Source organism: Dermacentor variabilis, unplaced genomic scaffold (assembly GCF_050947875.1).
Source record: "Dermacentor variabilis isolate Ectoservices unplaced genomic scaffold, ASM5094787v1 scaffold_12, whole genome shotgun sequence".
Classification (NCBI taxonomy): domain Eukaryota; kingdom Metazoa; phylum Arthropoda; class Arachnida; order Ixodida; family Ixodidae; genus Dermacentor; species Dermacentor variabilis.
Window position 1 is genome coordinate 23323864 of NW_027460280.1, and position 16785 is coordinate 23340648.

At 45.1% G+C, this 16785-nt stretch overlaps 1 protein-coding gene across 2 annotated transcripts in view; it reads left to right on the top strand.

The window, feature by feature from the left end:
• LOC142566073 (E3 ubiquitin-protein ligase KCMF1-like) overlaps positions 1-16785 on the top strand; it is a 115532-nt gene that overhangs the window by 93348 nt on the left and 5399 nt on the right. For both annotated transcript variants that reach the window (XM_075676809.1, XM_075676810.1), the window contains one exon: positions 5005-5284. In XM_075676809.1, coding sequence (XP_075532924.1) covers positions 5005-5284 — 280 coding nt within the window. The remainder of the gene's footprint in view (positions 1-5004; positions 5285-16785) is intronic.

The window sequence follows — 16785 nt, forward strand, 5'->3', positions numbered from 1 at the left end:
GCACGGATAGCTGCAGCCGTCGATGATGTAATGTGAGACGTCTTGAATTTACCACTGCTTTAGCTGAACTTTTAGAGAAGACAGAACTGTCCGTGTAAATGTGGATGCGTTCTTTATGCTTATCATGTAGGAATGAAAGCATGATTTGTTTGAGGGAAAAGATGACATCCACGTTTTCTTTTTGATGTCGGGAATGACAAGAAGGCTTGGGAGTGGATGCAGGCATCACAGCGGTAGATATGGTTGTGCTGTAGGCATGAAGGTTGACGGTAAAGTTCTATGGTTGGTGGCAATAATCCTGTTAAACGCTGAACGAGGTCGGACAGCAGGAAGGGAGGCGAGATGATGCAATGGAAGCCGGGCAAAGTGCCTGATATGCATCCTTAAAGCATTGACTTGAATGTACGTATTGATGGGGTGGTTCCATCTCGTTCAGAAAGACTTCTCCGATGCATGAGACAGGCAACCGAGACCATGAACTGTTTGTTGTACTTCCCTCCATACGCGACTAGTGAATTAATAAAGGGAAAAGCAAACATCTACCCGTTCGTAGCAGCTGCTACAAAGGAAACCCATACGGGTTCCTCGAAAGAAAAGCCTCGCAGTTGAAGAAAAATTTGTCCTGGTCCGGGACTCGAACCCGGGACCACCGCTTTTTCGGGGCAGCCGCTCTACCATCTGAGCTAACCAGGCGGCTAGCAGATGGGTGACACTCCCTCACCAGAACAGGAATTGGTCTCCCTGATGCAGTATTCGGCCACTACCTCCCGAATCATTCCTAACCCATGGCCCTCAGTCCCCAGCAGCTGCAGATCACCTGACCAATATGGCGGTCAGACCTGTAACGCAGCAGAGAGTGCTAATAATCTCTGGGTCTGGACAGGCCACCAATGGAAACTGACCCTGTCAACTTTTAATTGCCGAACTCTGTCAAGTGAGGCTAGCTTAGCAGGGCTCTGAGTAACTATCGGACATTGTTTGGGATATCATCGGCCTTAGTGAGATTAGAACTGGTGAGGCTTATACATTGCTGAATAACGGACATCTCCTCGGCTATAGAGGTCTCCCAGATAAAAATCAATACAGGGTAGGATTCCTAATCCATAAAGACATAACAGGCAACATTGACGAATTCTACAGCATTAATAAGAGGGTAGCTGTATTCGTAATCAAACTTAAAGGGACCCTGAAATGATTTTGACTATTTTGTACAAACGTACCGAGTCATTAGAGTAAGTCCTTCTGATCATTAATTGACGCATCTAAGTGCTCTGCGTAAAGTGTGTAATTTATTCTAAGGTTTTTAAAATTGTACATTGCTGCTGATCGCAGCACACTGCTCGGCGGAATTTTCAGCCGCCCCTACCCATATGACGTAAATCACCCAATTGACGTGAGTAGGGCGAGCTATCCGATTGGCTGCCCAGGGCGCGCCATCGGTAATTTTTCTACCTTTATGGTGAACAAATGATGTTCATAATAGTTGGAGTGTTAGTTAATTTGTTTCTATAAAAAGAAAGTAACAGAAAGAGAATGCACAAGAACAATTTCTCACTACACTTAAGCACTTCCAGCACACAGCAAGCGTCTGCTTGTGTTATAACGTGCTCCATTTTGACGAGAGCTTCGCGGTCAGAGTCGGTCTCAGTCTTTTTGCGCGCACTATGATTTGACTTTGTTGTGTTCTGGACTGCAAACGTAGCGACTGGCAATATGTCAAGCTGTGACATCGTGTCTCTCTGTAAGGCAGCCGACGAGTGGACTGGCTGCAGCACATCGGACTGCCGTTATCCAATCGGCGCCAGGATTTGCATGTTTGCGGCTGTCACTTTACACTGGAAGATTACTAACGCAATAGCGTTTCGCAAGTCCGATATTAGGGTAAACGCATGTGCAAGGGGACAGGGCCTGGCCGTTTAACCGGGTCATTTCACGGGATGAGCAGGAGCGCAAATGTGAATGGTCTGCACGGTGCAGCGACGTGGTGGCACAGAGCTCAACGACACACAGTAGAAGTTCTTCTTCTTTGTTGCTGGTGTACATTTTTCACAGGAGTGTAATCATTAACACATTGTTTTTGTGAATGTTTAAAATGTTTTGCACCTGGTTAGAGCAATAGTAGCTCTTTGTTTTGCTGATTAAACTCTGTGCCGATGGGTGGCTGGACCGTGGAGACCGATCAGGCAGCTCATGTACGTCTACGCTAAAGTTCCTTCATCAGCTTGAGTTTATGCCTCCACTGTTCTGTCGAAACGGCCAGCTCGCCTGTGGTTACCGGATAACCAGACATGTTTGGCGCTGCGACAGAATGCTCGCAACGCACGCTGCTTCGATAGCTCTCGCTTGGGGTCGACTGCCAAGCAGCTGCCAGAGAGTTTGGAGAGGCTTCGCGCGCGCTTGTAGAGAACCGGAAATCGACGACACGACGTGCCATCATGACGCAGAGCCAGTGAAGGCGGAGCATAGCTCCGATCACTTGGCGAATGAGTTGAGGAGAAAATGCATGACTATGGAGGAGGGTAACTTGTAATCGTCCGTAGCTCTCTTAATATGAGACGTTTCACACAAATTGTGGTGCGAATGATTACTTTAGCTGTACCCTACACGTCTACAAAATTTGTCCGAACCGTTTTAGGTGCCCTTTAACTGAGAGTTACTGTATTTTCTTTTAAATAATTGGACTGCAGGAGTAAAAACTACTGGCAGTTTCTCAACAAGACTTGAAACAACATACACTTGGTTTTATTCATGTAGAATGATCCGTGTTTTTTTTTTTAAACTCTGTGCATGATACCTGGCACACCCATATATAGGTCTCCCACCACCGGAGAACTATGTAACGGTCACCAATTTCAAACGCCCATGAATCTATTGCTAACAAGTAAGCCTCCTGAAGTGACATGCTGAAAACCTTGCAAGCAGTTCTGCCCTTTCTAAAATGACAGCGCACTCCTGTTTATTTACAAATGAGGCAGCATGCTTGAGCCACTAGCGTGCATGGATAAAAAGCTCCGGAGAAGGTGGCTAACCTCAACCGAAAAATTTCTTGTTGGCTTCATTCCCAAGTGAAAAAAACTGTATGGTAATAATGTACTACAGTAGATCCTCGTTCATACATTTTAGAAAAGAGAAAAAAAAACATGAGAAAGAAATGATCTAAGCAAAAAAGCGTACGATCCAAAGTAGAAAAAAATTTGGCAGACTAAACTACAGTCAACATCTTTGTAATGCAAAGTGCTGCAGCACGACAGGAGAAGCCAACATACACCAAGCTGGTTGGTGGGACCCACGTGGCCCACCCAAGATGTGTGTTTTTTTTGCAGCTTCAGCAAGCTTATGTATGGGCTACTTGAATTTGGTTGGATCAACAGTTTCTGTGGGCAGGCGGGGCATTTTGGCAGGAAGTTTCCACGTGCTCGCTCAGTAGGAGACGCCTCTACCTGATGGGGCCCGTGCAGCGCCTCCCTTCTCATTCTCCTATTGTGTAGTGTTTTAAGACGACAACAGGAAACCGGAACAAAAAATGCCAGAATACAATACCGCCAGAGCGAAACTTGACGCTCACTTCACGCCACCTGTAACAGCAAACAGCGATGCGTTTGGGTGATCGCTTATAGTAAAAGCATGCAGTATGCTTCCAAGAGCACTGTGCCACATGCAGTCAAACAGCAAGGTAAATGCAGATGCTTATTGCAATACGGTTGGCGGTGACAGCTGTGAACACAACATGTGACAACCCGCAATATTTGCTAGTATGGAAGAGGAAACTGACTGCATGCCATCATTTTCATGTAACGCAGGTGGTTGAGAACTGTGGGATAAGCTGCTGTAGTGGGCGCCTACTGCTCTAGATCGGGCACGCCCCTGCTTTTTCTTCTTTACACGGGATCTAATGACTTGAAAATGTATAATAGAATTGCAGTTTGGTGATGTACTGAACGTTGGCACCTGGAAAGCGTACGAAACAGGATGGTATCATAAGTGAAAGGTTGTAGACTACAGCATCGGCAGATATTTAACCTGCATGTTCTTTTAGTCTAGTTGTTACTGGGATCTTTGTGCACACTTTGGTTTTCCCCTACCACTGACTCTGTGTCTGATGTTGATGACTATGTTTTGGCCAGAAAAGTAGTTTGAGTGCTACAGATGCAAATTGGCATCAGTCACGGCTTTTAGTGCAAGCTTGAGGCATTGTTGACGCTCCTCAAAAGTAAGTGCATAGGCTATGATATTGTCCAGCTATGCACGGCTCTTAAGCCATCTTTACATGGATACAGCAGAAGCGTATCATATCAATTTATATTGTGTATACTCATATGCCACCGTTTACATGAATGTGCATTTTCCTGTTCAGCAAGCTAATGCCACCTAGTGTCAGACTTGAAAGTTGGCGCTCTCACTTCTGATAAATAAGCCTGCTTTTTCTGTTGCGTTGTGAAATGTACCAAAAATTGTAGGGTGTCGGCTACATTCCCTCACATTCTGCTTCATTTGTCCACGTGGACAAACTTGCACAATGTTTATTTTGCAGAAACGTACTGCATTGTATTGCAATACTAAAATTTCACAGCATGTCTGCAACTGTTTCCATGCCCAGTGGTAGCCAAGTGTAGCAGCCTCGGCTTCCATCCCCTCAATGTGGACTTCGCTATGTAAATGATGTGAATCAAGTAACACACCATTGTTAATGTAATTTATTATAGACAAAGAAGACACTCTTTCAACGTGTGTAATGTGCTCGTGAGTGAAAAGAAATACTAGTGTGCGGCTTTCTCCGGGAGCTGCCATTTCTATTTTGATGATGTGCATGTGTGTGTGTGTGCGTGCACGTGCAGAGCAAGAAAGGTTTTTTCTTTAGTGTTTACTTTCTTGTTTTTGTGGCCCCCAAGGCAATGCCCCATGTGTATTGCGGACCCCAGATCCTATGTGCGAAGCGGTGTGTGGAGGACTTGCCTCTTGCATGTGCCACTCGTGTGCTAGCTCTGTGCCTCCCTATGTGTGCAGAGCTACTGTCACAGCTGTCATCAGGTGTGCGCCGCACAGCCACCTTGGCAGCACCCAGTACCACATCGCAGATTCAGCAGTTGCAGATGCAGCTTCAGCTGGAGCGGCAGCAGGCGCAGGCTGCACGCCAGCAGCTGGAGCGCTTGCCTCGTCGTCAGGCACACCTGGCCAGCCCGGCGACTGCAGCTGCCACACTGCACTGCCCACAGACGGCCACCACACCTGCCTCTGCGCCTAGTGGCGAAGCCCCTGCCCCTGCAGCTCACTTTCTGCTCTCCAGGTGCGTACTGTGTCGTCCCTGCTGTTCTAGCACCCAACCAAAATGTTGTGTACTGTTTGCTAGGACCACTATTTAAAAAGGAACCACAGGAGCACAGCATCCTTTTATTTTCCCCACATTTTGTACCACATGCAAGCTCTGCATACTCTGCAAGCTCTGCACATACATACCTCTGCAGCAGAGCACATGCGGCAAGTTCTTTCTGTTGTTTTCTTTCAGTGTGCAAACTGACTGGCTCGCTGTCATTGAATTTATAAGAATGTAATCATGAATTAATGCCAGCAGTGAAGGTGGGAAAGTGTACCTTCCAATTGCTTGAAAATAAAATTTAACTTTAACTTACATTTGCAATGTACCCATACTCCTATGTTTATATTAGCACCTTTTAGCATAGTGCGATGCGGGCAGGCATATCATGTTAACGCCCATAGTGGATCACCCATCACCCCCGAGGTCTTTACAAGTGTCGAGTCCTGCTGTGCTTGGGCGCATGTTGCAGGAACGGACTGCCCATTGCTATGCTATAGATTGTTATACAGTTAACCCTCGATATAGTGAACTTGAATGTAACAAAGCGTATAACTTTATGTAAGTTCATGTCTATAGAAGTGCAGCACAAACATGTATTTTTAACCTCAATATAACAAGCTGTGTTTATCTGCAATTTCAATACAATACACGCTCATTAGAGCGGATCCACATACAACATACTTTTGGGTATAACACAATTCTTCTCACTTGGTTCGGTCTGCTTATATTATCTATGCAGCAAATTCCGCTTTTAAAGGACCCAGCTAACAAAGGAAACACTTTGGCCCGAATTTTGTCTAGGTAGTGTAAGCACAACATGTTCTGATGCTACGATACGTACGTGCAGCAGTGCACTGCACGCAATTATTTCTGGCCACTCGCAGAATGTGCAAAATGTGTTTTATTTTTTAAGGAACAAACACACTAGCAACAAGCTTCCTTCAATGGTGTGTGAGTCAACACCCAATGGAGAGTTTTCAAGTTGATGACACAAGCGGCTCACCGCCGTCTACAGGTTTTGGCTCAGTGACAAGCTAGTGCCGAGGGTGCCGATGAAACTTTGGTGTTAACTCATCATCATCATCATCATCAGCCTGTGTTATGTCTACTGCAGGACGAAGGCCTCTCCCTGCTATCTCCAATTACCCCTGTCCTGCGCCAACCGATTCCAGCTAGTGCCTGCGAATTAATTTCATCAGGCCACCTAGCCTTCTGCCGTCCTTGACTGCGCTTCCCTTCTCTTGGCACCCATTCTGTAGCCATAATGGTTTGCCGGTTATCTAACCTATGCATTACATGAACAGCCTAGCTCTGTTTCTTTCTCTTAATGTCTATTAGGATATCGGCTATCCCTATTTCCTCTCTTATCCACACCACTCTCTTCCTGTCTGCTAACGTTATACCTAACATTCTTCGTTCCATCGCTCTTTGTGCTGTCCTTAACTTGTTTTCGAGCTTCTTTGTCAGTCTCCAAGTTATTACCCCATATGTCAGCACCAGTAGAATGCATTGATTGTACACCTTTCTTTTTAATGATAATGGTAAGCTTCCAGTAAGAATCTAACAATGTCTGCCGAATGCGCTCCAACCCATTTTTATTGTTGTGTAAATTTCCTGCTCTTGATCAGGGTCCCCTGTGAATAATTGACCTAGGTAAACATACTCCTTCACAGACTCTAGAGGCTGACTGGCGATCCTGAACTCTTGTTCTCTTCCTCAGCTGTTGATCATTATCTTTATCTTCTGCATATTAATCTTCAACCCCACTCTTATACTCTCTCTGTTAAGTGCATTGCAATAGAAATACACCGATGACATCCGAAGAGCAAGTGACACGCGGGAAGCAACGGCGTGAGGGCCTCAATCATTTGTTGAGCAAAACGAGAACAAGGTGAAAGCTGGAGTCAACGTTTCGACAAGTGGACTTGTCTTCCTCAAGGCGACGTATGCTTTTCTCGCCACAGTATATATAGGTGGATTTCTTCTTAAAGGAAGAGGGTGCAAGGCGGGTGGGTGCGGCAACGAGGGAAGGTGTGTTAGCGTGTCGAATTGAGAATAAAGGAATGCTGTGCACAAGGCCAAGGCCAGCCCCCCCCCCCCTCTAACCGTCTTGTCTTCTTCGCCTTGAAGAAGACACGTCCACTTGTCGAAACGTTGGCTCCGGCTTTCACCATGTTCTAGTTTTACTCATCGTCTTGAATTTCCATCTCCCGTATTCCCCGTGTTTTCCCTCAATCATTTGCTGTAACTCGTCCCCAGTGTTGCTGAACAGGACAATGTCATCTGCAGATCTAAGGTAGCTCAGATATTCGCCATTGATCCTTACTCCTAAGTCTTCCCAGTTTAATAGCTTGAATACTTCCAAGCACGCAGTGAATAACATTGGAGAGATTGTGTCTCCTTGTCTGACCCCTTTCTTTATAGCTATCTTCCCCCTTTTCTTGTGGAGAATTAGGTTAGCTGTGCAATTTCTGTAGATATTTTGCAAGATATTTACGTAAGCATCCTGTACTGCTTGCTTACGTAATGCCTCTAGCTGTTGGTATCTCAACTAAATGAAATGCGTTCTCGTAATCTGTGAAAGCCATATAGAGACGCTGATTGTACTCTGCGGATTTCTCGATTACCTGATTGATGACATGGATGTGATCCATTGCAGAGTATCCCTTCCTGAAACTTGCCTGTGCCCTTGGTTGACTAAAGTCTAGTGTTGCTCGTATTCTTTTGGAAATTATCTTGGTCAATATTTTATAATATTGGAAGTAAGCTAATGGGCCTATAATTTTTCAATTCTTTAACGTCTCCCTTTTTGTGGATTAGTTTAACGTTGGCATTCTTCTAGTTCTCTGGGACCCTTGAAGTCAATAGGCAGTTCGTATAAAGGGCCGCTAGTTTTTCAAGCATTATGTCTCCACCATCTTTGATTAAATCGACTGGTAGTCCATCTTCTCCTGTCGCTTTTCCTTGTTTCACGTCTTGCAAATCCCTTCTTACTCCATCACTAGTTATAGAAGGAGCCTATGTAACCTGTTCATTACTACTTTGAATGGAGGTATCGTGGCTGCTTTGGGTGTACTGTACAGGTCGGCATAGAATTCTTCCGCTGCTTTTACTATATCTTTGAGATTGCTGATGATATTACCATGTCTATCTTTCAGTGCATACATCTTGGTTTGTCTGATGCGTAGCTTCCTTCTCACAGTTTTCAGGCTGTGTCCATTTTTTTACGGCTTCCTCAGGCTTTCTCACATTATAATTTCGAATATCCCTTATTTTCTCCTTGTCTATTAGTTTTGACAGTTCCGCGAATTCTGTCTGATCTCTCAAGTTGGACACTTTCATTCTTTGTCATTTCTTTATTAAGTCCTTTGTTACTTGGGAGAGCTTACCTACTGGTTGCCTTGGTGCCTTACCTCCCACTTCAATTGCTGCTTCTGAAGCCAGCCTAGTTATGGTATCATTCATTGCCTCTGTCATCTTCATCTCTCTGTTCTAAAACTGCATATTTGTTTGCAAGTGCCAACCTGAGTTGGACTGCTTTTACACTTACTGCGTCTAGGTTCGCCTGTTTCTTCTTAACCAGTTTTACCCTTTCTCTCTTCAAATTGAGGTGAATCCTAGCGCTCACTAATCTATGATCACTGCACTTTGCCCTGCCTAACACTTCTACATCCTGCACTATGCTGGTATCGGCAGAAAGTATGAAATCAATTTCATTTCTTGTTTCACCATTAGGGCATGTCCAGGTCCACTTTTTGTTCCAACGCTTCCTGAAGAAGGTGTTCATTATTTGCAGCTTATTCCTTTCTGCGAATTCTACTAACATCTCTCCTCGAGTGTTTCTAGAATCCACCTCGTAGTTTCCAATTGCTTGTTCACCAGCCTGCTTTTTCCCCACTTTTGCATTGAAGTCTCCCATGACTACAGTATACTGAGCTTGCACTTTTCGCATCGCTAATTCAACATCTTCATAAAACTGTTCTATTTTTTTATCATCGTGACTGGAGCTTGGAGCGTAGGTTTGTACTGCCTTTATTCTATACCGTGTTTACACGATTCTAAGTCGACTCGAATGTAAGTCAACCCCCCTCATATCGCGTGATAGGAAAAAAAGAAGAGAAAGAGAGTATACCCGAGGGCGCATTCGATAACGAAAATTTATTACTAGTTGACATGGTCACTGTACTACTCGTCTTCACTAGTGCTGCCATCGTCATCGTTGCTATGGTCCCACAGCGCGTCATCATCCTGCGAAATTTCACATTTGGCAAACGACCGCACCTAGACATCTTGTGGAACAGCAGCCCACGCCGAATGCGCCCAACCACACGCAGGGAGGCTCTTTTGATAGGTCCAGTTGGCGTCATTTCGTAGCCCTCTGCCACCAGCCACTCGTACTCACGGCATAGCAGGCCCTTAAAAGGCGAAGATCCGGGCTTGTTTCATGACCATGTCACACTTCACTGGCAGGGACCGATTGTGCATTTCAGCGACGTACGCCGCAAGCTTAGCCTACAGCTCCGGAAAGCGTCCAGACTTCGGCACATGGGAAATTCCTCACTTGACGTCACAGGTGAAAATTTCGTTTCGCTGCAGTCGCCACTCTCGCACCACCCGTTCAGAAACATCGAACTTGCGGCCCGCTGCACAGTGATTTGTTTCTTCGGTGTAAAGGATGGCAGCCCTCTTGAACGCTGGTGTGAACGAGTGCCGAATGATTAGTGGGCCTGGAGCACTCACGTCAACTGAGGAAGCATAGAAGTAGCACGTAGCCGGCAGTCAAGTGGAACGCGTCAAACCCATGCCTTTCGTCAAACTATTGAGACAGCTAAGCGCAACAGGCAAAGAGAAACCCGCGAGCTACTAGCTCTATGCCCGCGAGTGGTATCTGCTCTTCCATGAACTACCGATACTCCCCGCAAGCGCGAATGGAACAGCAGCGCTTCCTTCAACTATCGACACCCCCTCATGAGTGTTGTGTGCACTGTAAAACTCTCAAAAATGTTGAAAAACCCTTCCGAAAAGCGAACAAACACGCGGGTTAGCGAAAAGCTATGGGTAAGGCCATAGAGCAAACATAAAATTTTGACTGCCTTGTAGCTCCTGTTGGTCTCGCTTTTTTGGCGGTGCATGTTTTGGTTTCGATCATAAGTCGACCCCCCCACTCAGATTTTCAAATTTTAAAAAAGTGGTCGACTTACAATCGTGTAAATACGGTACCTCCTATTCAGCTTTATAACGACTACTGCTACCCTCTCATTAATGCTGTAGAATTCGTCAATGTTGCCCGCTATGTCCTTATGGATTAGGATTCCTACTCCGAACTGCTGCTTATCTGGTAGTGCTCTATAACAGAGTACGTGGCTATTTGTCAGTACTGTATAAGCTTCACCAGTTCTTCTAATTTCACCAAGGCCATTGATATCTCAAAGGGTCCTGCTAGGCTAGCTTCACTCGAGGGGGTTCAGGTGTTAAGCATTGCAAGAGTCAGTTTCCATTGGTGGCCTGTCCGGGTCCAGAAATTCTTAACACCCTCTGCTGCATTAAAGGCCTGACCACCGCCTTGGTCAGGTGCTCTGCAGCTGCTGGGGACTGAGGGCCATTGGTTAATCGAATGAGTCATTTGGGAGGCACTGGCCAAGTACTGCACCAGGGAGGCCAATTCTGTTTTGGTGAGTGAGTGTCTTGTTGGAGCTTAGTGGGTTTTCCTAATTTGGTTGTACCTAGATTAGTATAGCCCCACTTTCTGTCGGCGTTTTTGCCGGTGTCAGGTGCCACTCCAAGCCTGGAGATGGAGTGTACTGGGTGAGGCGAATTCGAGCTTCCCACCTTCAGGGGAAAAAATGCGAGGATTCGAACTTCTCTGACTGTGGCAACCGAGCATCCAAGCTAGCTCAGTCAGATAACCCTGCGGGCTGTCAGGCCACCTCATGTCGGAAAATTCCAGCCCAGACGATACTACGCGCCTGAAAACATGCTTGAATTATCTGCTGTATACGGGTTTTGCTGATCGCGGCAGATGGCACGACATAGTATTTCTCAGTGTTTATAACATTGTGGTTGCGGAGTCTCCCGTACACATGCAGCCATGAACGGTTCTAGATACACTATATGTTTTCAGCGAATTTGAACAGCACTTAAATGTAGTGTGGGAAAATAAACGAAAATGAGAAAAAGAAAAAACTGTCAGCCCTTGCCGGGAAATCAATAGTTGCATATGGACAGAGGTAGACCAAACAGCTCACGGTCTCGTCTGCCTGCCTCAGGCATCGGAGAAGTCTTTATGAACGATACGTAACTGATACTTAAGCACTCCCAAGGCACAGGTCTCGGATGAGAGAAGAGTGCATTGGCAGAGACTTTTGCTCAGAGGGCAAATCCTCAGAGTGGCGAGACAGGCCGCCAAACAGTATCGTTCTGAGCCACGCACAAAATAGTTGACCTTGGAAGCGGCTGCGCTCTATGCTTACGCATTCAAAATAAAGGCAGACCAAAAAAAAAATAGGCATATTCTTTCACAGCGCAAGTGTTTGTGCCACTTGCAATCAAAACGTGGTGGTACTTTCATGTGGTGGTACTATTGCGACTTTACCAAGACAACTCGCCGCTGCACTTTTTGATTGACATTGTTACTGTGGTTACAATTAGAGCACTGCATGGGCCTGATTTTTCGGCCCGAGCCGGGCCTGCTTTATGAAGCCCAAGCCTAGCCCAGGCCCAGGCGCACATGACCAAGCCTAGCCTGGGCCTGGCCCAGGTGTTCATTACTAAGCTTAGCCAGGGCCCGCGTGTGCATGAGAAGGCCGACCTGTAAGTAAAAAAATATATATATATATATATATTTTTTTTCACTTGCCGATTGTACCATATGTGTCAGCCTCACCTTCTTGGTGTCTAATCAGCTGCAGTGTATAAGCAATAAAAGATCGAAATCTTTGTTTCTCCCATGAGAACATTGGTGATCTGGCCCATGGCCTGTGCTGTTATCCTTCCGCTGGTGCGCATGGATTTACCTTGATCGTACAATTTGGTCCTATGAGGTCATTTAGCATGCGAATATAAATATACAAACAGGCAAATTCACGAGCATACAGCACAAAATAAACGCACAATTAGAAAGAGACACCCCTTGCGTTAGTGCTAGAATAATATTAATAGTATCGCGAGTTGTAATAGTGCAATCGCAGAAGTGGTAACAGGAGAATTGTTTGAAGAGCATTTTTCTAAATTTATTTTTCCTTGCACGGAAACAATGTTACCGTATTTACTTGCATAATGATCGCACACTCATAATGATTGCACCCCTGAATTTTATCGTCAAAATTCTTTTTTTTTCTCTCCCGCATAATGATCGCTCCTCGAACTTGTCGCAGCAATATCTCGTGTGCCAGGTCTAGCTAATGATGATCGCGCTTACCATTTGTTGAATGCTGTAAAATGCTATGCGAACGACTTTTCCAAGGCATACCAAGCGGTCTGCACGCATAGAACAGATTCTTAAGCAGATGCGCCATTTCATTCCTTTCATCACTTTCTGCACTTCCATGAAAAAAAAAAAAAAAAAATCGACGACCAAACTTGCCTTGGCTTTATAATGATTGTGGTCAACAACAACAAAAAAGGTGCCGTTCCATTCCTTTCGTCTGCACTCGTGGGCACGCAACAGATCAGGAGCGGCAACAAAAGTAGCCACGTTTACATTGATACGTTAGAAGTGTATCCTATTCATAAACAAAGCTAAGATATTCGCCCGCCCTTAGCGGAAACGCGCTGTATTAAGATAATAGTGAAGGCAAATGCTGCAGTTTTTGCAGCATGCTCGCCATGTGTTTTATGTCACTGGCAGCTGAGCGCGCTCATCTGTTTCTGTCCCCTCAAAATGTACATGGCTACATTATTGCCACAAACTTGCTGATATTAACAATATTATTCCTTACTGATACGGAACAAACTGTTTCAATGCACATAATGTACTCACGAGAAGAAAAAAAATTTTGTTCAGCGTGTTTGGTTTACTTCGTCGGCCGCCATTTTTGTTTTGGTGTCCCACACTGTTACAGCGGCAGCTGCCTGTTTGTTGACCTGTTGTCATCGCGCAGCAAATGCGGTATGGTAAAAATGTGGTTTTCTTTTCACCTCAAATTTAACGCGCGTGAATTTACATAAATTTTTTTTGCAAAAAGGTGTGATCATTATGCGATTAAATATGGTAGTTTTTGTGGAAAAGAAAAAAAGTGAACTTCATCTGTATTTCTATTTTCTTTGCTAAGGTATACTAAAAGCCAGCTCTTTCCATGTGTCATTTCAGTTTGGCACACAATGCCTGGGAGCATGCAATGCATAATGTTCGTGTGTGCTTGAAGGCACGACTTAGGCCCTTTAATGAGCGGGACTGAGTCCAGCCTAGGCCTGCAGCTTCAAGCCAGAGCCCGACCCGGGCCTGCCAAAAAAACGCTTCGGATGGCCTGGCCCAGCCCATGAACGGTGCTTGGGCTTTCTGGTCGGCTCGTGCAGTACCATGTGTGCCGCGCGTTAGCACTAGGGTTATCAACTCTCGAGTATATGAAGTCCGAAGAGGTCAGTGAGCGCAGCTGCTAACGATTAACCTTGCCAGTATTAGCTGCTGCTAGTCTGTACATGCAACAAAGTTGCAAAATTTTTTAAAAATCCAACCACGTCTGGATTTACAAGCTGCAGTAATCTTTTTTCATCACAATGCGACAGAAGACAAAAGACAAGAATCTGCATTGCCTTAAAAATGTTGCATCCTCACAGAAAGGGAAAAAATAAAAAAGATTTAATGCACACTAATGACTGCTGCCATTGAGATCTTTGCACCAGCAGATAGTAGGCCATGTTTGTTGAAATCATAGTTTTGCTTTCATGCCACTGCTACAAGATTGTACCACCAGTGCTGATGTGCACGTCTGTTTCATCATCATCATCATCAGCCTGGTTACTCCCACTGCAGGGCAAAGGCCTCTCCCATACTTCTCCAACTACCCCGGTCATGTACTAATTGTGGCCATGTTGTCCCTGCAAACTTCTTAATCTCATCCGCCCACCTAACTTTCTGCCGCCCTCTGCTACGCTTCCCTTCCCTTGGAATCCATTCCGTAACTTTTAATGACCATAGGTTATCTTCCCTTCTCATTACGTGTCCTGCCCATGCCCATTTCTTTTTCTTGATTTCAACTAAGATATCATTAACTTGCGTTTGTTCCCTCACCCAATCTGCTCTTTTCTTATCCCTTAACGTTACACCTACCATTCTTCTTTCCATAGCTCGTTGCGTCGTCCTCAGTTTAAGTAGAACCCTTTTCGTAAGCCTCCAGGTTTCTGCACCGTACGTGAGTACTGGTAAGACACAGCTGTTATAAACTTTTCTCTTGAGGGATAATGGCAACCTGCTGTTCATGATCTGAGAATGCCTGCCAAACGCACCCCAGCCCATTCTTATTCTTCTGATTATTTCAGTCTCATGATCCGGATCCGCAGTCACTACCTGTCCTAAGTAGATGTATTCCCTTACCTCTTCCAGTGCCTCACTGCCTATCGTAAACTGCTGTTCTCTTCCGAGACTGTTAAGCATTACTTTAGTTTTCTGCAGATTAATTTTTAGACCCACCCTTCGGCTTTGCCTCTCCAGGTCAGTGAGCATGCATTGCAGTTGGTCCCCTGAGTTAATAAGCAAGGCAATATCATCAGCAAATCGCAAGTTACTAAGGTATTCTCCATTAACTCTTATCCCCAATTCTTCCCAATCCAGGTCTCTGAATACCTCCTATAAACACGCTGTGAACAGCATTGGAGAGATCGTATCTCCCTGCCTGACGCCTTTCTTTATTGGGATTTTGTTGCTTTCTTTACGGAGGACTACGGTCGCTGTGGAGCCGCTATAGATATCTTTCAGTATTTTTACATACGGCTCGTCTACACCCTGATTCCGCCATGCCTCCATGACTGCTGAGGTTTCGACTGAATCAAACGCTTTCTCGTAATCAGTGAAAGCTATATATAAAGGTTGGTTATATTCCGCACATTTTTCTATTACCTGATTGATAGTGTGAATATGGTCTATTGTTGAGTAGCCTTTACGGAATCCTGCCTGGTCCTTTGGTTGACGGAAGTCTAAGGTGTTCCTGATTCTGTTTGCAATCACCTTAGTAAATACTTTGTAGGCAACGGACAGTAAGCTGATCGGTCTATAATTTTTCAAGTCTTTGGCGTCCCCTTTCTTATGGATTAGGATTATATTAGTGTTTTTCCAAGATTCCGGTGCGCTCGAATTCATGAGGCATTGCGTAGACAGGGTGGCCAGTTTCTCTGGAACAATCTGCCCACCATCCTTCAACAAATCTGCTGTTACCTGATCCTCCCCAGCTGCCTTCCCTCTTTGCATAGCTCCCAAGGCTTTCTTTACTTCTTCCAGCGTTACCTGTGGGATTTCGAATTCCTCTAGACTATTCTCTCTTTCATTATCGTCGTGGGTGCCACTGGAACTGTATAAATCTCTATAGAACTCCTCAGCCACTTGAACTATCTCATCCATATTTGTAATGATATTGCCGGCTTTGTCTCTTAACGCATACATCTGATTCTTGCCAATTCCTAGTTTCTTCTTCACTGCTTTTAGGCTTCCTCCGTTCCTGAGAGCATGTTCAATTCTATTCATATTATACTTTTTTATGTCAGCTGTCTTACGCTTGTTGATTAGCTTAGAAAGTTATTCCCCACTGCCTTGTCTCCAGCCTGCTTCTTGCCTACCTTTGCATTGAAGTCGCCCATCAGTATAGTGTATTTTGTTTTGACTTTACCCATCGCCAATTCCACGTCTTCATAGAAGCTTTCGACTTCCTGGTCATCATGACTGGATGTAGGGGCGTAGACTTGTACAACCTTCATATACATGGAAAAAGCGTGGCAGAGAAAAAGAGAGACACAAACTCATTTGGACAGTATGACGTTGAATGTGCACAATGCCCTCTGGAGCTCACAGGTAATCGCCACATTAGCCTCTTGACAACTATAATTATCCATGACCCCCCGCAAGTGCTTACGAGTCCAAAGGGAAGCTAGATAAAATGTAAGAGAGGAGTGGGGAGAATCGATGGAGTCGGGAAACGAGTGAATAACAGCCTTGCCACTTCGCTCGCAGTTCCCATACAAATGTAAAGGGGGAAGAAGGGATATGGAAAATATGACATGAGACCACAACGCAGGGTCTAGGCAACACAACGGAAGCGGTCGCACATCAAATAAACACTTCTGTGCTCGCCACGATTGCTTTGTGGCTATGACATTACTCGAGGTCGCCGATTTGAATGAGACAGCAGCATTTCGATGGGGGCGAAGTGTTGGGTTGTCGAAGGTTGTTTAATTTTCTGACCGATGTCTGGGCTGTTTTTAACAATAGCTCAAACATCAGTAAATGCTCATGAGTGTGTGTTATTTTGATAATTATGTTCGAC